Source organism: Manis javanica, chromosome 2 (assembly GCF_040802235.1).
Source record: "Manis javanica isolate MJ-LG chromosome 2, MJ_LKY, whole genome shotgun sequence".
Lineage (NCBI taxonomy): Eukaryota > Metazoa > Chordata > Mammalia > Pholidota > Manidae > Manis > Manis javanica.
Window position 1 is genome coordinate 106,686,574 of NC_133157.1, and position 20,606 is coordinate 106,707,179.

At 42.9% G+C, this 20,606-nt stretch overlaps 1 protein-coding gene across 16 annotated transcripts in view; it reads right to left on the reverse strand.

Moving 5' to 3' along the window:
* KIAA1217 (KIAA1217 ortholog) overlaps window positions 1-20,606 on the reverse strand; it is a 622,979-nt gene that overhangs the window by 123,187 nt on the left and 479,186 nt on the right. For 8 of the 16 annotated variants that reach the window (XM_073229082.1, XM_073229079.1, XM_073229087.1 and 5 more), the window contains 2 exons: window positions 14,146-14,226; window positions 2,630-2,828 (listed from right to left, as the gene is read on the reverse strand). In XM_073229082.1, the coding sequence (XP_073085183.1) occupies window positions 2,630-2,828; window positions 14,146-14,226 (280 nt within the window). Of the gene's footprint in view, window positions 1-2,629; window positions 2,829-14,145; window positions 14,227-20,606 lie in introns of those variants that run through there. The other 8 variants (XM_073229086.1, XM_073229097.1, XM_073229080.1 and 5 more) reach the window with 2 other exon arrangements.

The window sequence follows — 20,606 nt, forward strand, 5'->3', positions numbered from 1 at the left end:
CAGGGCAGCCTTTGGGGCGAGCAGAGGGAGGCATTACTTCTTGAGTACAAAACCTAAGCCCTCCCCCCAAATTCAGATAAATAATATTTTCAGGTATACAGACAAATTCAGATTCAGATAAATCAAGATGAATAATATTTTCATGTGATAGTTTTAAAAATCAAAATGAATGCAAAAATCTATGATGAACAAACTATGCAAATTTTAACTAAAGACAGGATCAACAGGGCTTTGGAGTGATCTTAAAATTCTGTGAATATAAAATGTCAATGTAGAGATGCCAAAAGGTACCCAGGGTTTACAAATGGCACCAACAGCGGCTTTGCAGACGGTCACAGCTCAGTCACCAATCTGCAGTTCCTGAGGCCTCGTGGAGTCATGTCTGTGCTCCTCTGCCACTGAGTGCTGGAGGACATTTCCTACTCCAGGCACCCCAGCTCTCTGGGTAGCTTGCTTTTCCCAGTAGCCTGTGTTTGGCGTTAAATAAAGCCATGCACATGGGGATTTTCCCAAACAAGGCTGAGCAGGGCCCCTGGCAGAGAGCCTGTGTTTAGACTCCTCCCTGACTCATACTTTCCTGTTTATTTCCCATCCTGGCTCAACTGAATTACGCCATGAGTCCAGGTGCGCCCAGGAGAATATTCCCAAATCGGCCACAGGGAGGCAGTCAAGGGCAGCGTCAACTGCACTGGCCCAGTGCCAGCCTCATTTTCTGGAACCAGAGTTCCTCTTACTTGGACAAACTTCTCATTCCTCTCTTCTACGCTCACTGTATTCCTTCATTTTTATCCGGTAATTGTAAAAATCGCAGGCCAGAAACCCCTCACGGAGCTGAAAGAATAAAAACCTCAGATGCATTTTTTAATCCTCTGTGACTGCTCGACAGAACTTCACCGCAAGATGCACTCAGAGTATAAAACGGAGCATTTTGCAAAAGCACAGCCACCCCATGAGAAAACACCAGCCGCCCTCAGCAACCGCTGGGGCAGGGCTGCCAGGGGGCCCCGCTGCCTCTCCCCTTGAGTAAGGCCAGTATCTACCTGCACTGCCAACCGCACTTGGCTGCTGGGGGGAGTTCTTGCCTGTAAAACAAAGGGTCCATTATCCCACAGACTCAGTGTTCCCCAGGGATGGGGGAAGGTGCATAGGCCTTTATTCTTATCTTCATTTTATTTTGCAAAGGACACGTTATCTTTACAGAGACTTGAACCTCACTCATTTCCTGCAAGGCCCAGAGAAGAAATTCCATTCCTGGCTGGCTCCGGCGCCCAACACGAGTAGGATTAAGAGAGCACAGAGCTGTAATCCAGATGGAAAGCCTCTGCCTGGCAGTGATGTGGGGCCTGTGTCATCTTCACACTGCTCCTTAGGTAAGACTAACAGAAACTGGAGGCCTAGACTTCCCACTTGTGCCATTTAATTAAATATGTGATCTCAAAAAAAAAAAAAAAAAAGGAAAAGCAGATACGCTGTGGCTTTTGTATCTCATTTGTAAAATGAGGGCCCTGGATGATTAACCTAAGATGAAGTATATATAAATTTTAGTGTTAAAAATCAATATTGATAATGCAAATAACAATAGGCTTCTTGTTTGTTTCTTTGTTTCTTTTAAGGACAGATAGGACAATGTCTGAACTCAGTCTGCTCTGGTTGTCATATGCAACCAAGGAAACAAAATCAGGACACCTCCCCACAGCTTTCTTCTCTCTTCTTCTTTACACAAGGCATTTGCTAGGCTTTATGTGGCAAAATCCAGCTGTCTTCTGCAGCAGCCAGACCCTGAAGCCTTTTGTGGGTTGATCCTGTTCCTGGCCCTCTCTCCCCTGTTATCTGTCTGCAAACTCAAGATACTGAGGCAGAACCTGAAAATGGCAGGTGAAGCGTATGAAACACCACACCAGTGGTGTACACTGCAAAGAGACCTAAATCCTCATGACCTGTGCATGTAATTAAAGGGCCGGAAAAAAACCACAAAAAAAGGAAAAGCACAACAAGATAGAAAGTGAACACCCAGCATGAAGGAAACAAACGATAAGGCGGATAAACTCCTGCTTTTCTTAAAAGCTTGTTAGAGGGAAAAGCTGTGCCAAATATGTGCCAAGCTCCTCGGTACTTTTGTGTGGTGGGGGCAAGAGACCCCATTCATGGCTTCCCCTAACAGTTAAGGGTGTTGGCCACACTGCACCTTTTCTTTCTGGAGCCATTCCTGTCCTCCCCCAGGATGCCAGACAGAGGCGTGGGGCTGGTGCAAACCCACATGACTGGGTTCAGAAGCCACCCATCCAGGTTTCTGAGACTGGGGTCCTCTTGAGAAGTGAACTCACTCCACGGTCTCTCCCTTGCTATTCCTTATACTAGGAACACAGTCCAGTACACTAGCCTCTTGTGCCAGAGGCTGACCCCAGCCAGATCTGCATGTTCCCAGCCCTAAAGATACAGCTTGGACTTGCTGCTTCCTCTGGAAGTGAATCCTCAATGCTTGATGTTAAATCAGTGAAGTTTCTCAGTACTTGTGTTTTTACAAACAGGATCAAGTTCACATTTGGATGCAGGGGCATGTGCTCATAAGCATACAAATACACATACACAGTAATAAGGGGGGCATCACATAGTGCCTTCAAAGGCTTACCCAGAGATCTTTCTTTTGTTTGGTTGGTTGACCTCACCACCGGAAGGCTCGCTCGTGTCCGGCTGCCTCTGGAAAAAGGACTTAGAGCTTCTCCTTCAGACATGGCTTCCAAAGAATCACCAGACGTCTCCGACAAATGCTCGACTGGGTCACCAAAATTGGGAGGTTGAGGACTGTGAGACAGTTTGGGGCTTCTTGTCTGCAAAGGATATTTAAAAGAACGTGGGAAAGTAGATTTTACTAAGTATGCTGACAATATTTTTAATGCCATCCAGGGCTGCCCATCTAGAAAAACAACATGACAAGGGGGGAATCCATTGGAGGGACTAGACATTGAAAAGTAACAACCCAGTAGGTCAAAATATCAGTTGTGAAAGTTACAAAAAGCCATATTGTTCCTGAGTATTCCATTAAGATTTTTATCACTGGACATCTCCCATACAAATGCCATCTTGAACAAGGACTTGAGGGCAAGCCACACTGTAGGAAAGAATGATGGCAAATCAATTCCTATTGTCAGACAAATTCTTACCAGTTGTTATCACAACAGACAGGATTATGCACATTTATATATACCTAAATGGATGATGCACTCACACCAGAGTGAATTGAACACATCCAGCCCTTCAAAGTCTTGTATCAAGACTGTTTCTGACATCAATAAACTTAGATTGTGAGGGAGATACTCATATCACAGCTTTATTTTTTTTCTTTTGAGGCAGAAATCTCATAGGTAAGATTATTTGGCCAATCAGCAGAAAGTATCTATAAGGACTCACACACACAGCATATAACTGAATTTCTCTCTTAGATGTCTATACGGTAACGGCAGACGACTGATGTGTAAAATGTTCATCATCTATTAGTCAGTAACAGCCCTTGAACATGTACTCCTGGTTAAGCACTGCAGGAGATGCAGGAAAACAGACAACATGCAGACTGATGTCCAAGAGCTTCAAAATTAATTGGTGAAATTAGTGAAGACAACAAATAACACAAGACAGTGTATGATTATGTGTTCATCCATTCATGCTTCCAACAGACACCTGCTGAGCACCTGCTGTGCTCCAGGCACCGTACTAGGTACTAGGGACGATGATGCACAGACAGAGCCTGCCCTCATGGTGCTTACCATCTAGTCAGGGGACTGACACTGAAGACAAATTAAAGGTGCAGTAAGAATGTGCAACTCAAGGTTGGGGTGGCAGAGAGCTGGAAAAGCATATAAAATGTGATTTCAAGAAAGAGGAAAGTTGGGAGGCAGGCCAGAGGGTAGGGAAAAAGAGAGGGAAAGGCATTCCAGGTGGAGGGGACAGCAGATGCTATGTCTCCAAGGCAGAAAGGGAGTGGCAGGCACCAGGACTTGGTGGGGCTGGTGTCCAGCAGAGACTAGAACACACAGAGCCTTGGAGTCCTGGACTCAAGAGAATTCTCAGTTTGACTGTAAGGCACCAGAAAGCCATTGAGGTATGTTAGGCAGGGAAAGGGGGAGGTGGCCAGGATCAGATGTGGTGTTCTAGATAACTTAGGCTGTTGTGTGGAGGTTGGAGATTATATATTTGGAAGGTCAGAGAAAAGAAGTCTTCAAAACTGGGGGATTAGGCTGAATGAATACATGCCCTCGGCTTTCCCCTAGTCTCACAGCCTGCCCCTGTATTGCTACATGATTCTAGGCATCTTCCAGAAGGCAAACTGATCTGGATTAATCAGGCAGGTGAGTTTTTTTCTCACTCAGGTGCCAAAGGTGCTGACAGCATGGGGTGGGACACAGACAGTCAGTCCACAGTAGCCAGTTTTTTGGTTTGTCTGTATTCCTTGATTCCCGTTAAGTCTTCCTAAATTCGCAATGTACTTTGAAGTTAAGCACTGAGGTCCTTAACTCTCAAGGCAGGGACAGCTTTGTGGCCATACAATCTCTGCAGTCAACCCTTACAAAAGGCTCTGAGCTTAGTTTCATGCTCTGCTATGGTTTTCTTGAAATTCTCAATGATTTTTGGAACAAGATACACTGAAAGCTATGTAGACGGGTCCCTGCCTCAAGGCTTCGGCTACAGAACTCTTTCAGGAGTTCCCCACATGTGCCTGATACTCTAGGGAACACTTTGAGGATGGAATGATCAGCTTCTTTTTCTTCTTTCTTGCTGAAAAGTACAAGGAGACTCCTCTTGGTAAGAGCACTGTTTTATTATCGTGACACCGCAGCTTGCTACATCTCTAAGGACCTTCCCATGAAGGAAGACAGGAAGACAGGAACACGGTCAGCACACAGCCCCGGGCACTCCCTTCTGTGTGGGATGTGGCTTCGGGGAGGTGTGAGCTGGGTGTTCCATAGGAAACTCTCAGCTCAATTACATGCTGCTATCCCCACCAGAAAGAACACCCATAAATAGTTAAACTGTCTCTCTGGGCCAATTTTTCTGTGCAAGCCCCCAGAGTGGTTTATTCCCAGATTTATTTTCCAGAAAGTCTGCTTCTGTTACAAAGACCAGGATCAGGCTTTGGTACTCTGTAGGAATATTCCTGGACTAGCAGAGTCATCCCTAAATCACTGCCCAGCTCCCCAGGATTTAGATGAATTCATATGGTCTTCAAGGAAGTAGCTACATGATTACTAGGCTTAGCAGAACATCAAGGTAGGATGTCCACATCACCGACTTAAAAAAAAAAGTGCATTCAGTTTAGCAAAATAGCCAAGAAATAATATCAGTTTAGGCAACCTGGCCACACTGACAACCTCTGATGCTTGGTCACCTTTGTGGCCCTGATGCCTGTGATGTGTTGTCATTTTTCCATTGCAAAAGGCAATAAATAATCCTTGAAGAAAATCAGAAGCCAATTTCTATTTCTTGTTTAGGGTCATCGTGGTGGTATTGTCTGTATGAGATTACCGCCTGTCAGTCACCACGCTGCGGGACTCTACAGGTGGTATTCTACCAAATAAAGGAACTGGGCACCAGTCTGTCAAATTCTCAAGCTGACACTCAGGGGTAAACTCATTCAAATGACTAAAAATAGAGATGTAAGGGCTAAGTTTTTTTAAACTTCATTGACACAGCTACTTAGATCTGAACATAAATTCCTTCTCTCGTCTTTGTCTTCCCTCCGTCATTCACTTCTCACTGCAAACTATCACTGCGTATTAGCAATCTCCTCGCATGGCACTCTCTCCTCAGATGCCAGCTCACCGCTGAGCCATCATTTAGTGCAGAGAAGAGACAATGGAAATTGCTGACATTAGTGTCACATATTCTGCGATGTGATATATGAAAAAAGAAGAGTCAAAAAGCATTTGGAACAGAGATTGTGTACTCAGGATGGTGGTTGGCTCTGGATGTTAGAAGTGCTGCATATAAGCTCATCACACAGTTTAGTTATATTCTGGGGCCAAGGATAATATACATAAAACAGTTGGCCAAGAATAGCTAAGAGGTGTGTCACTGTGATGGCTTCATGGAGACCCATGACACTAGCCCATCTTCCTGTTTGCATCACAACTTTCAAGAGGTTTCCCCAAATCATCAGGTGACCCCAAAGGGATGAATATGGGGTCACGCAGAAAGGTGTGGTCTGTGTAACCAGGCCACTCTACCCACTTGTCTTTTCTAGTCTTCTCTTGTTTAATGGGGGCTTTCTGTCTATGAGGTGCTGGGGCAACTGGCTCCATGCAGAGCCCATCTGCAACATGCACAGACTGTTCTCTAGGAAGATTCTGGAGAGAGAAAGGAACACACTGAGCTCCCATAGCATGGTGACTGACAGGCGGTAACCTCATTTAACCTTCACTGTACCTTCAGGACACTGGTTACCATTGAGAAAGTCAATCGTTTAAGCAACTTGTCTGGAATTCTACCAAATAAAGGAACTGGGCCCCAGTCTGTCAAATTCCCAAGCTGACACTCAGGGGTAAAGTCATTCAACCAAGAGCCTGGAGATGCTGGGTTCTATCAAAAACTGGGCAATGTATCACTAAATCAGTTTTCTAATCTGCTAAGACTAGAGGTTGGGCTAGCTGGTAGTTAGTCCTTTCAAGACTAAAATTTCATAACTCTAAGATACACACAGCACAAAGAAGAAAACAAATCATGTCATCTGGAACACCGTTTAGAGATTTCTTTCAAATTACTTACACCAACAAGCTTGCTTTATAGAAATACATAGCTAGCTCATGTATTTACGTTTCTGCATTTACATCCTCAAGTGTATACAACAGAATTGCAGAGCATTAATTTTTTTAAGAGACTGCCATATTTGCATTTTATGATCATAAACAAATATTTGCTGAAATGTTCACTAGGAGCTTTATGCGAGACTAGGGGATCAAATTTATTTGTAATCTTTGTAGTACCTTTGCATTTGGAGACTGGAGCCAAAGAGAAAAGAGAGTGAGAGCATTAGGTCTTGATGATGTTTCTTCATTCCCATTTTTCAGGCCCTTTTACACTCAAAATTACAATGCTGAGGCCCAGAAAATGAAACCTGTAAATGCAGCTTTAGGAAATGTGTTCACTGTTAGGAACAGCTGCCTGGCTAGCCTAGGTATATACTTCACTTCAGATTACGGTATGTTTTGAAAAGAAAACTCCACATTGCTTTACTGAAGTTTTATTTCATTCCAATAACTGCCTGATTTCCACAGAGAATTTGGAAACGTAATGCAGCTTCCCACATGCAAATGAATTTGAAATGACTCACTATCCTAATACTTACTAGTTGACATGGTTAGGTTAATTATGACATTCAGATACCTCAAACCTTTTTCTTGTACTCATGAAGCTTTCCATTCAAACCTAGTCAAAATTATGACTTCAACCGAGGAGAACTTTCTAGTAGTTGTTAGGTAGTCTTACAAAGATTCAAGGTGAAATATATAAAAAGTTCACGAACAATGGGTCATCCCTGACTTGAGTTTTCTCCACCATCCCTCCTCCACACACCTCTAGCCTCCAGAGAATTATCAAGCTGTTGCTCTGGAAGGTTTAAGCTTCTATATTGGCTTATGGAGTACTTTCTACAATTCACAGTGCCACCGTGCTTCCCTAATTGTCCATCATTATTTCCAAAGGCTAAGGACTCTGCTGAGTTTGGTTTGGGAATGGGAAGAAAGACAGAGGTCTGGGAGGAATCCTGGCTTCCATCCTGCCGCCCCTCCTTACAAAAACCCACCCCAGGTGGCTGCACCGGCTGAGATCCTCTCCCCTAGGCCAGCCAGCTGCCATCCTCAAGGGAGCCCTGGGGACGACCGCCAGGTGTACTGCAGCACTGGGCCCTGGTCTCTGCGTGGCTCTCTGGCTACATTCCACAGCTGCTGTTGGCTGGTGGCCAGAATAACAAAACCCTAGCCACTCTCTCCGTACCACTCTTATGCTGATGGCCAATCTAGGGAATAGGGAATAGGTCAATCCACAGTTCTAGAATACGACAGGTGGATGTGAGACAAGCAGTACAATTTAAGAGAAAGCTGTATTCTTAGTTTTGCAACGATCATGAAACTTTGGGAGTTTGGTGCCAAAGACTTAGAGGAGAAATCAGCTTTTGTTTTTAATAGAAACTTGAGTGCAAGCATAAAGGGTCCTGCTATTAATATACTCACATACACAACTCCTTTATGTATATCTGGGAGTTTCATCCGAGTAGTCTGCGGACTTATGCCAGCCTCAGAGCCAAGAACTTCTGGGCCTTACAATAAGAGGGACATTATTTGCCTAATCCTCCATTTTAATGCCAACTTCCAACTGCTCATCTCTGAGATTCTCATAAATTTCTCCCACCTTTGTTTAGCTCTGAAAATCAGTATTTCCCTTCCTTGGCTCAGACAAGAGGGTTGCATTTTCTCTGGGGTTTATTTTGATGAATTATCCTTGATAAACTTATTTTACACCCTGTTTCTCCAAGGGTAGTACTGCCCTCCTCCCACCAAAAGAGTACCCAGACATTTTTCATGATTTTCACCTGTGAGAACAGAACCATGATTGGTCTGGAGTAAAATCAAATGATTCAGCAGTTGAGCAAAGTTACAACTGTGTCTTTTGTTTCTACAGTTTCCTTCACTGTGTGTATTACTTTATGATCAGATCAGAAAGATGAAAGAGAGTGACGCCAAGTGGTCACTGCCCATTGCCTCATGGTCTCGAGGCAGCCACAGGCATCCATGTGGCAAGGCAGGCTCTGCACCGAGCCGAGTGGGCCACATGGGACCCCTCTGCCAACCCACTCTTACTATGCGAGGCCCCCTCCTACAGATGGCAAGGGACAAATGACAGGAACTCCTCAGTGTAGAAAAGGATGCTTCTTCATTATTTAAAGAAGCTCCATGCTGCACAGATACTATCTGTCCAGTTATCTGTGTCAGACTAATCTTTCAAGATATTATTAATGTATCTTGTTCTCAAATTTGTCAGCAAAAAGAAAAAATTATAGAACATCTACTCCCATCTCCAAGTTCCTGGGAAAACTGCCAAGCCTTTGTGTTCTAAAATTCCCAGGGGTAAGGGCTGTTAACAGTGTCTTTATGCTACAGAGGCCACCTGAAGACCCTCTCCCTAGATGGGGTTTAGAAGGTTAAGGCATTTGGAAAATGAATCCGGAGTTGTCCCCTGGAATGGCATAAAAGGAATGTTGCTAATGGGCAGGAGGAGGGGGTGAATGACTTTCCAGGTCCAGGAAGAAGGTGCTAGCTTTGGTGGTGTGGTAATGATTGGGGTGGTGTTCTCCAAACTGTGAAGACCTGATTCCATTTACTAGGAGTGGCCCCTGCTGGGAGAATGGATGAGTGGCTGAAAGCTGGCGCCCAAGCTTAGAAGGCTTAGCAGAGAACCCCCTGAGCTGAATACGCCCCAAACAGACTGATGAAAGGCCATTTTGCATTTTCTGAGCCCCAGGAGACTCAGAAACCTTACCTAGTTTTCCTGGATTAGACTCAGTCCCTGGGATTTCTTTATGGCCCCGAGTGATGAGAATAAATTTCTCAATAATCATCGAAGCCAAGCTTTGCAAAAATTAGAGAGGTGATATCTCCTGCATTAGAGAGTTAGGGAGCAAATCTCTACATATGACATCTTTAGTAGAATAAATAAACCTAGGAACAACTGCAGAGGCCAGTTAACTAATTACAATGTTGCCATACTGTGGATACTATACAGTCATAATCAAGATTTTTAAAGGATTTTTTTTATAACTTAAGAAATGGAAGAAATATACTTAAACATTAGCATTGATTTTCTTTATATGGTAGTAGTATGAGTAACATACTTTCTTCCTTATTTCTCTGAAATGAGAACATACTGTTTTTGCAAATCAGAGAATTACTGACTAAGCATGGTATTTTTAAAGAGCAGAGCAGGGGAGAGGAGACTTTCTCACAAAACATGTAGAGTCCAGTAGGATTCTTGTCTATGGTGCCCTGATATTCATGCTTGTTTCTGCCTTTTTTGTGTGTATTCCACACAATTAGATTCCAGGTAAAAGGACTTGTCCTTACAGATGGCCACTGAAATGAGCACACCAGTTCACGGGAAAACACAGGAACGGAGACACAGTTTCCTTTTCATGCCAGACAAAATTTTGCAGGAATCCAGAAATGCATGGAATTCCACATCCAAAAAAGGTACAGTGAAGAAAGAAGAGCCAAAAGCCATCAGTTAAATTTTAGCCGTGCAAACAATGCCTTTTCACCTGTTAAGAAGAGGGACTCTTCCATCTGTAGTTTTGACACTGTTACAGTAACTTATTTTTAAAGCTTTTAAAATTTGACTCTGGGTAAACTTAGGATTTTAGCAATTTTTTTATGACCTCTGAAATATTTTCAACTTTTCAAGCGAGTGTAGTGTGTAGATGGTATGACTCTCCTCACTTCTTTACTTTAAGAGCTTTGGCTGTGCTTAAAGGAGCATGGAAGCCTGTTGCCCTGTAGACAGGCCACGGCCCCCGACCAGGTCAGCAAATAGGGCAGCCTCCCACACTTCCAGGATTAGACGGCCACCTGCCAGCTGCCCACCTGGTGTCCTACCTGTAACGTGACACAGACTCGCTTCTGAAATAACACCTCCTAGTGGTTGCTCTCTGACTTCCCTCCACAGCCAGAATGAGACACAGGCTATTTAAGGAAGATAAGCCCTAGCCCGCTATCACCTCTCTTGATGTTCTTCCATCGAGTTAGAAAGTTCCCCCATCAGCAAGTTCCAAATCTGGATCTTGTTAACTCAGTCTGCCACCCATTTCAGACGCACGTTCCTGCAAGTATTAGTGCTATGCCTTCCTCTTGGATGAGTTGGTACAAAAATAAAAAGCCAGCTGAAGAACACAGCCATTTTCTTGTTGACCCCGTCTACTCTGTCCATGGATACCCTTCTCTGAGGCATGAGCCAACAATGTTGCTTTTAGATTTTAGAACAAGGAAAATAATCTTGCCTCAGGAAGGAGTAAGAATTATTACTTCATCTTATAATGAGAAGCATATAAATATATATAACACATCACCTATATCAGAAAAGTGGAACCTAAATTTAATGTTCAAGCCAATCATAGCTGGAATATTCATAAATTTGTCTCCTCCTCCTATGAGGTATTGCCTTTTAATTTTTACTTCATCCACCTTAAGGTAGATGCCTCTTTCCGACAAGCTGCCTTGATTTGATCAGTTTCTTTCTGTCTCCCTTTATTTCTGAAACAGAAAGGTACCCATTATAAACTCACAGCTTCTCTGGTGTTGGTGCCCACAGTCGTCACTGGGAGGCCAAGCAAAGCAGTAGATAGATGCCTTTGCAATTCAGTCAGGAGCGCCCTTAAAAGGCTTCAGGATAAAAGGTGTCTGTTTGCAGACTGCTGGTGGCATTCTAGTGATGAAAGGAAGGGACCTGTTTGCAGGCTTTGAAATTCCAAGTACAGCCAATGTAACACCTGACACTATATACACACTTTACAAGGCCTCCCAGCAAAGCCATCCTGAGCTCAGACTCCAGTTGTGTTTGGAGAGGGTGTAGGGTACAGGGGGCAGGCCTGAGGGCCCCCAGAGCTTAACACATGGCTGTGAAACCAAAGGGGCTTTAGTTGATACCAGAGGGCCCTCCCTCAGCCTGTCGTGGAGATCTGAAGACATCCTCACCACCCCCAGTGAGGAGGGCCAAGGCAGTTGGGTCAGAGGGATACCACACCATGGGGCCCGGGTCCACCAAGCCTTTGGCCCTGGTGGCCAGAGACTCTCCAGACATCTTGGAAATAGAGATTGCTGTTAACTTTCCAACTCACATTTCCAAACACACACGCCCCACGGCTACCACCGACCGCTCTCCCAATTTCACTGGAATGATTTTCAACATGAAAAATCATCTTGTGTAAAGTTCTGATTAGCTTTCCAGACAAAAGGTTCTTTATCACTCTAGACCTGCTTTGGGAAGGGATATCAGGGCTTGGAAAGATGGATGGAAGACCATACTTAGAATGAGAAGACTTTTCATCCCGCCATTCTTACGGAATGCAGACTCCAAGCCCGCCGTGCACTGGCAGTCCCACCCCATGTGGAAGCTCTTTGAACCTTAGTTCTCACTTTTATAAAATATTCAGATTGTCTACTTGATACAGTTTTGGTCAGGAGTTATTGAAATAAAAAATGCACAGGAATTTGTCAACTGTAAATGATGGAAGGTTTTTAGCTACTCTTCTCTGGTACCACTCTCCACAGGGTGGTTCTAGAATGCTCCTCTCCCTACTGTACTGGGGTGGGGGTGGGGGTTTCCTGGCTCCTGGGGTCCTGTGTAAGAGGAGAGGATACAACTAACCTCCTACTGTGCCCACCTTGCCTTAAGTTGGTAAATGCTTACTTCCAAATTCAAAGCAAAGAATTTGACATCCTCAGAGGCCCTGACAGTTTCTCTTTTACCAAAAGGGAAGAATACCTTCAATTTCCAACCTTAACTTTCATCCCACTCCTCCCAACATAACCACTGTCATTGTACCTTTTGTATAAATGCTTTCAAAAAAAGCCCTTGAAAAAATTCTCACATAGCCTATTGCTTGTTGATACTTAAAAAAAAAAAGTCTGACAATTTGTTTCAAGCGTAAGGAAAAGAGAATAGCGAGGGGAACTCTGGTCCCTATACAATTTATGATGTAGAGCCCCACACGACAATGTAAAATCTCTGTTCTGAAAGCAGAAAGGACAGTTAATGGCAGTGGATGGCGTTGCAGGGAAGCATGCACCATTGCAAAGACACCTCTCTTTTGAATGAATTATAGAAACATGAAAATGATTAAGAACTCGTGGAAAAAAGGAAAGGAAAACACCCATCAGAACTGAGATGGTATAGGCCATGCCAATGATTCTCTGCATTGTGTCCAGCCCAGCCTTTCCTGCTGTATCTATTGTTTGGGCAGGAACTTTCTAATTTGAACTTATTACACTAAAAAAGATCAAAGACACTGATTGTGAAGAAAGGGACAGCGAAGAGGTCAGTGTGGTCACCAGAGCCTGACCGAGTGAGAAGGAGGTGCCCTCTGTACAAAAGCCAGGCTGCTGGATGCCCCCTCAGCACAGAGTTTCAGGTGTCAGGTGGTCCCAAGGTGTGCATGCTCTAGAGACCATCAGGAAGCAGGTCACATTTGGGGGGACAAAAAGGATGTGGTGGCAATAAGGGTCAGGTGGCACAGGTATCCAATAGCAAGCCAGGTATCTAAATAACAGAAACTCTCCCCATTCCTTTCCAATTCTAACATTCCAAACTGACCCACTATGAGACAGAGGACACTGAGCATTATGGGGAAATAAATAATATGCTGAAAACTGACTCTGGGGCCAGACTGCCTAGGGTTAAATCCCAACTCTGTTAGTTACTAGCTGTGTGGTCTTGGGCAACTTACCTAACCTCTCTGTACTTCAGATTCCTTATCTGTACAATGGGAACATAGTACACCTATCCCATGAGTTGCTGTGAGAAGTTAATTCTTATAAAGCACTTGGAATGGTGCCTGGTACACAGTACATTCTATATAAATGTGTCTGTTCCTATCATTTTTACTACTAGGATGTACATCAGTAAAATGATCTGGCCCTGATATTGGATGTATTGTTGAGCAAAGGATGAGTTACAAAGCCTGAGATTGCTAGAATGATGCAAGTTTCTGTCTTCCACAACTATGCTGCCTTGAGCAAGGGGGCGAGGATGGAGTCTACCATTGGAGCCCTACCTTCCCAACAATTGTGCCAAGATCTCTGACTTTCCCTTGCATTGCCACTGATTCCACAAGTCAATTTGCGGGAAGCAAATAAAAATATTTTGAAGCAAGCGTGCAATTAGTGTTCATTTGAATATCACTTCTCACAAATAAGTCTTTAAAAAGCACATTTTTCATAATGCTGCAAGCATTTGGCTTTGATGGGTTTCAATCAGGGCATGGGGTAGACAGGAAAAGTACAGGTGATCAGTTTAGTGGCAACACTGATTAGAATGCCACAGACAGCTGAGCGAAAAAGGCAGGCGGTGAGGAACAAGTCAGTGCAGAGAAAGAAAAGGTAGAGTACTAACTCGCTGAGATGATTCAATTTTCATCAAGTACCTTTGAATGTCAAGTTCTGCCTGGAGAGAGATCAGCATGCACTGCAAAGCCTGTGTAACAGGAGAGAAAGAGAAAAAAGATAGAAAAGAAAAAGGGTGAAAACACGAAGAGAAAATGAGTATGTTGACCAAATGGACCATCTATTCGTTCATGATGAAAATGGAGCACAGTGAGCCCCTCATCCCCCATGGAAGAAACAAAACGGTGGCAGTTCCATCCATATATTTCAGAAAGAAATGTTGAAATCCAGCCCTGATGTGCAATGAGTTTTCCCTAAAATATCCTGTCCCAGATGCATCTAAATTGACTGTGTCATCTGAGAATATGTCACATCGACCTGTTTTCCTGAGGTTGTTCCTGCCCAGCCACCATGAAATACCTTGCACAGAACATGGGCTGGGGGTGAGCACACTGCCATGTGGGTTGGCACAGACCCTGGGCAGGTGCTGGCCTCTGTGGCTCTGCTTTGCCAGGTAGGATGGCATGACATCTTCATCATTAGACCCAATGTAAGCACTTACAGGGACAGAAAACCAGAATTACAATTCAGGGAATGGATTCTGGTGTCTGAATCTGGCTGAGCCTGGAGTGTGTCTTTAGTTTAATATGCTCACTGTGCCAGTATTGCAATATTTCAATTCTTGATCCACTGATTAATTTTTTGGGCAACTTTATGTTTTAAAAAACCGTGGTGGAAAACTATGTTTATGCTTTAAAAAGTGAAAATTTCCATCATCCTCATGACAAGAGAATGATTCACTCTTGCATCCAAAAATCAGCCAATCAGAACTGAAAGCAGGGCCTCAGAGGATTTGTACATCCATGTCCGTAATAGCATTATACACAATGGCCACAAGATGGATGCAGCCCAAGTGTCCATCAACAGATGAGTGGACAGATAAAATGTGGTACATGCATATAATGAAATACTGTTCAGCCTCAAAAAGGAAGGCAATTCTGACACACATGGGTGAACCCTGAGAACATTAAGCTAACTGAAACGAGCCAGTCACAAACAGACAAATACTGTGTGAGTTTTGTGATGCGAGCTAGCTGGAGTAGTCAATTCATAGTGATACAAAGCAGCACGGTGGGTGCCAGGGGCCAGGAGGTGTTGTTTAATAGGCATGGAGTTTCAATTTTGCAAAATGAAAAGAGTTCTGGGGATTGGTTGCACAAAACTGTGAATGTACTTGAGACATATAAAAATGGTTAAGATGGGAAATTTTATGTGATGTGTATTTTACCACAATTAAAAAGAAAAGGAAAAAAAGGGGGTGGGATCAGCCAATGAGACAGCATGGCTTGGCAACTCATTTCATATATATAACAGCACATGGATATAGATATATCCGTATGGATGACCAACATATATGGAGCCTTTAAATACCATCATGATTGAATTACACAACATCCATGATCCATACCACCATTACGGACATAGATATATGTATATATAACATGTGCGTACGCCTTTTATTTCATTTTATATTATTTAGAATGCAGTCTCACACATACGAGACATGAATGTTCACTGGAAAAAGAACATTTGATTACAGATGCCTATATCCCAAAGCCAGAAAGCCTAAAAGGCAGGTCTCCAGACCAGAAGTGGGCTCAAATATTCTACTCAGAATGCACTTGGGTTTAAAAAAGGGAAAAGAACTTGAAAGGCCTTGTAAGAGAAAAGGGAAGTGACACCATTAGAAGGGCATTAGCTGCACTGACCTCATAAAAGCCCTTTTCTAGGTGAATATATTCTCGCCAGGAAGGTGAGCGTTGCTGTGGGGGCTCTGATTCTCCTCCTCTAAAGTTTACAGGCTTCATCAACCATCCCGTGGCGGCTCACAAATAATAAAGCCTGCAGGTGCCTGATAAATAAAAGTGTGAGATAAAAACAGAATGACAGGTTTGAAGAGCTGCTGTAGACAAGCAAGGGGAAAAAGGGTACAGAAAAATCACAGTTTCCATCACAAGAGGAGGGGGAAACAAATGGGCCAAGGGTAGAGAACCCAAGAGACAGCTTGTAACATAGCAGGCCAAGAATGGAGGGGATGGAGGAGGCCAGTACCCCACGACCAGGCTGCCAGGAGGGGCAGAGACCCCCACTTCTTTCTGCAAGGTGACTCTCAGCAGAGGAACCCGCAACATGACAGAAACCTGGACAAAAGGGGACAAGGAAAGCCACTAACACAGCTGTTTTAGGCAAGACTTGTCTGAAATTCAAGAAAGTGCAGGCAGGAGGAATACATGAGTGAGCAAAGCTTCACACTTCGGAGCAAGTGCAGACGCTGCTGGTTGTACCTTTTCTTGCCTTCACCGTCTGAGGTCAAGGAGACACAGAAGCTGGAAGCGTCTCCTGCCATCAGAGCAGGCAAGGACCCAAGGGTGCCGGAGAGGCAGGAAACCCTTTCTAAAAGATGCAGTGGCTCCTATAGAGAAAGGGCTCCAGAACAGAAGGCCCCCAGAACTTCAGCCTCTATAACAACACATAAATTCTCTCAGGATTACAAAGTTAAGCTCATAGAAAACCTTCTCCCTACTCAGCAAGCTCCATCTGCCCGGAAAATGTTTTGAGACCTACAGTCAGGAAGCAGAGACAGCAAAGTGGATTTTATCAGGCCACTCACATACTCTGGGCTAAATCAAGTGTGTAGGACTTAGAAGTCTGACTTATGGATGTGACTATAAAATAGAAAATTGTTCCAAAAAAAGGTAAGAGTGGGTGGGAAAGGAGCTGAGCATTGCCAAGTCACTTCAGAGAATTATAATGACAATTATAATGATGATCAAGTAGTTTATCAATACGAAGAAGTTACATCAAGGTAAGGGTACATAACTGGGAAAACGCGAGACTCACCACCTCAAGGAAACAGCTGGAGCAGCAAAAAGAATAATGCCATAAAAATTAAGCAGAAGGACACTGATTACTTCAAAGACTCCTAATAAATTCATTGAGTATCATAAGAAGAAAAATGGACAAAGAACGAGTAGGGATGTCGCCCCCACACTGACGGTGCCTGAATCTCTTTGAAAGGCCGTGTGCAGCAGTACAGAAAGGAGGTTCAGAGGTTTCCTTCCTAAGAATGCCGACAATGTTGGCGAGCCTGAGAAGGGCAGATGAGGAATAGCAAATATCGGATAAATGCCTGATGCAGATACGGCAGAGAGAACCCGAAATGAACGACAAGCACAGAGTATCTGTGACAGTCTGTATGAGGAGCAGTATTGATTTTCTTCCTTTCGCTAAGTCTCTTTCTGAGTTTCCTATAATAAAGACAATTATAGAATAACAAAAAGAAAAGAGTGGTAAATGTGTCAGAAACGAAATTAGGTCTCTAGTCAGTAACAAGGAGAGAGAATCTGTAAGGAACTCTAAGAGATGGTCAAAATTTTCAAACTCATAAAGGTAAGTTCTTGTTTTGTTCAGAAACTGAAGATTTTCTGATATCATGTTACATCTAGTCACCTCTTGACTATCTGAGAGCGATTTGACCAGTTTGAAGACTAACTGGAGTTAAAGAAAATGCACTTGTGAAAAACTTACAAGATCAAATGCAAACATGTCTCCATTAGGAGTTCCCCAGAGTGTGAAATTATATAGTAATCATTGAGTTGTTCACCCCATTTTCTTCTAACATGAAGACCTAACTGCCAGAACCTTAACTTAAATTTTTATTCATGTTGCTAAATTTGGAAGCACATTTCCTTTTCCTCTTCTCTTACTGTCAACATCCTTGTTCTTTATTTTGCCAATGGAGAATTATCGGTATTGGTTTCCACTTAGTTCAAGATCCAAGAGATGCAAAATGGTATTTTTATATAATTTCTGAAAGCCTACTGTCTCCCTGCTTCTGACATCACATCTCAGCCCTTTAGTTTCTCTATGCCTAACTTTCCTTATCTTAAAAGTGGGAACAATGACAGTATTTACTTCACATGGTTGTTGTGAGGATTAAGTGAGGCTGAGGCACACAAACATGAGGCACGATTGCTGGCTCCGTCTAGAAATGCAAATGCTAGGAATTTGAAGCCTTGGTTTTAAAAACTGCATTCTCAAAGAGATGCTTTATTTTAACACATATCTAAACAATAAATTGCCAAATGCCTTAACGTTTTGTATACCCTTTTGATTCAGCCATTCTATTTGGAGCAATCAACTTTGAGGAAATAATCTATATAATCCACAAGGATGTATACAATGGGACCAACCAAATTAAACAACTACTAACAATGAGGAAGGACACACAACACACAATGAACTTCACACATATAATTCAGTGGAAAAAAATCATGTTAGAGAAAATGACATGTGCTTGGTTTTCTTTGAGTCTATATGCCCAGAAAAAAATAGGATATACAACAAGATGCTAACCCATGTGTGTGGTGAGATTGTAAATGATTCTTTTATGTTTTATCTGTTCTTTCTAGCATTTCTAAGATATACATATATTTCTTTTGTAGTAAAAAAACAAAATATATTTAAAAGTTTAAAAGTAACCTGGGATTTGGCATCAAATTATTTGAGTTTGCTTTCCCAGTTCATTTCCTTCTCCAAAAATGTAGCACTGGGTATGATATGAACAGCTACAGATGAATATTTAAAAGCAGATAACAATCTTTTATTCATTGGAGAGCCTTAAAAATGGGGAGAACAATGAGATCACAGGTAAATGATCTTTATCACTTACAATCTTATTTGGTTTTCTCACTGTGATTCTGTATCAGTTGCACCACCAGGAGGCGACTTGAACATACTATAATAGTCCAGGGTGATGGAAGGAAGCAGCTGAAATCCCAGACTTAGGGGGAAATAAGACACACTCCACACTGACTGCTTTGAGTCAGTCTTCATCCTCTGCGGTATGCCTCACAGAGAGTCCCTTGTACTGTTCACTTTGGCTGAATGTAACCAGTCTGAAACTACAATGGGCAGACCATTTGTACTAGTAACTCCAATGATGGAAGGGAGATAAAAGTTGATTTCTGCAAAACTAATAGATTTAATAAAGTTGCCATGAAGAAACAAAACCAGCCCCTTGATGCAAAACTAAAGCAAAGGACAAGAGCAGATGCGGCAGAAGTCTGAAAACTAATTTTCTCCTAAAGCACACAGTTCTATCAGGAACTTGGGAACCAAAGTTTTTTCAGCTTTTGGGGGGGTTAAGAAAAAGTCACTCAATTAAGAAACCCAATTGTAATATAATTCTTTTTCTAAAGATGTTTGATATTAAAGATGGACTAAAATTAGATAGCCTTATGAGACTTTGTAAGTCATGCTAAGATTCCTAATTGATACAACAATAATCTTTAAATACAGGGTGAAGTCTGAGAGACAAAGGTAAACAAGCCAAAAAGGCCACTATGTCTCATGAAAGGTGAAGAGTTCAGGGGAGAAATCCTCAGAATTTCTAATTTCCTAAGAATCCAAAGTGATCCTACAGTGACTCAATGGCAGTGGCTGGGGGTGTAATTTTTGGAAAGAGACAGAACGGGGCTTGAGTTCAATTTCAACACTTACTGTCTGTTGCTTTGATGTTACTGTGGGCTATACCCTCAGGCACATTACCTTGGGAATGCTGCCTGGGTCCTGTTTCACCCAGTTTCCTTTTCCTCAAGGTAGTAAAAACAGTAATAGTGCTTATGTTACCCTTTGTTGTATAAAATGAGATATTAACATATGAAAATTGCTAAACTCGGTGCCAGGGTGGAATAATGCATTACCTGGCTTACTAAGAGCCTGACAAATGTTAGGACTGCCTCAGCACCTGTGCCCGTACATGGCCAAGGGAGGTCTGTTCTCACGTTCTCATGAGTCAGATGGAGGTAAGGAGTCCTAATTAAAACAAAAACAAAAACAAAAACAAAAAAAAAGGATTTGTCCTCAAAGCAGCTGGATTTCCAAGTAGTGGGTTTGCAGGGTTGAACAGTAATTTCTATGACCTTGCCATTGCAAAAAAACAGACTGCAAAGCAAGCAAGTGAACCTGCCACATGCAGTGACAGTCAGCCAGTTTCCACTACAGCCACATCACTGTTGACGGCCACTGTTCCAATTGGGCGGCCTGGGCCATGGCAGCTGTTAAATGTTGTTATATTAACCCTGATCAGTCACTCATAGTTCTGTGTTTCAATCTCCACCCTTCCTGTCTCAGAGAGCAGGATATTAAACGATGCAATTGACCTCTGAGAGATTTGAAGAAGTTAGGTCTCATGCCAATGAGAGGTGGCATAAGTATAAATAAATGCATTGGGAACTAGGTAGAGAGAAATGGAAGTGAGCCGACTTAGAAAAACATCCCTGCCAGGTGCTATGTAACGTGTCTGGGAAAAGTTAACCCAAGTTGTCTCCACAAGGGTGACCAACCTACTGGGTGCAGCCTGTGGACATCAAGATGACCAGTTCTTTGAGAATTTTGCCTACTTTTCTT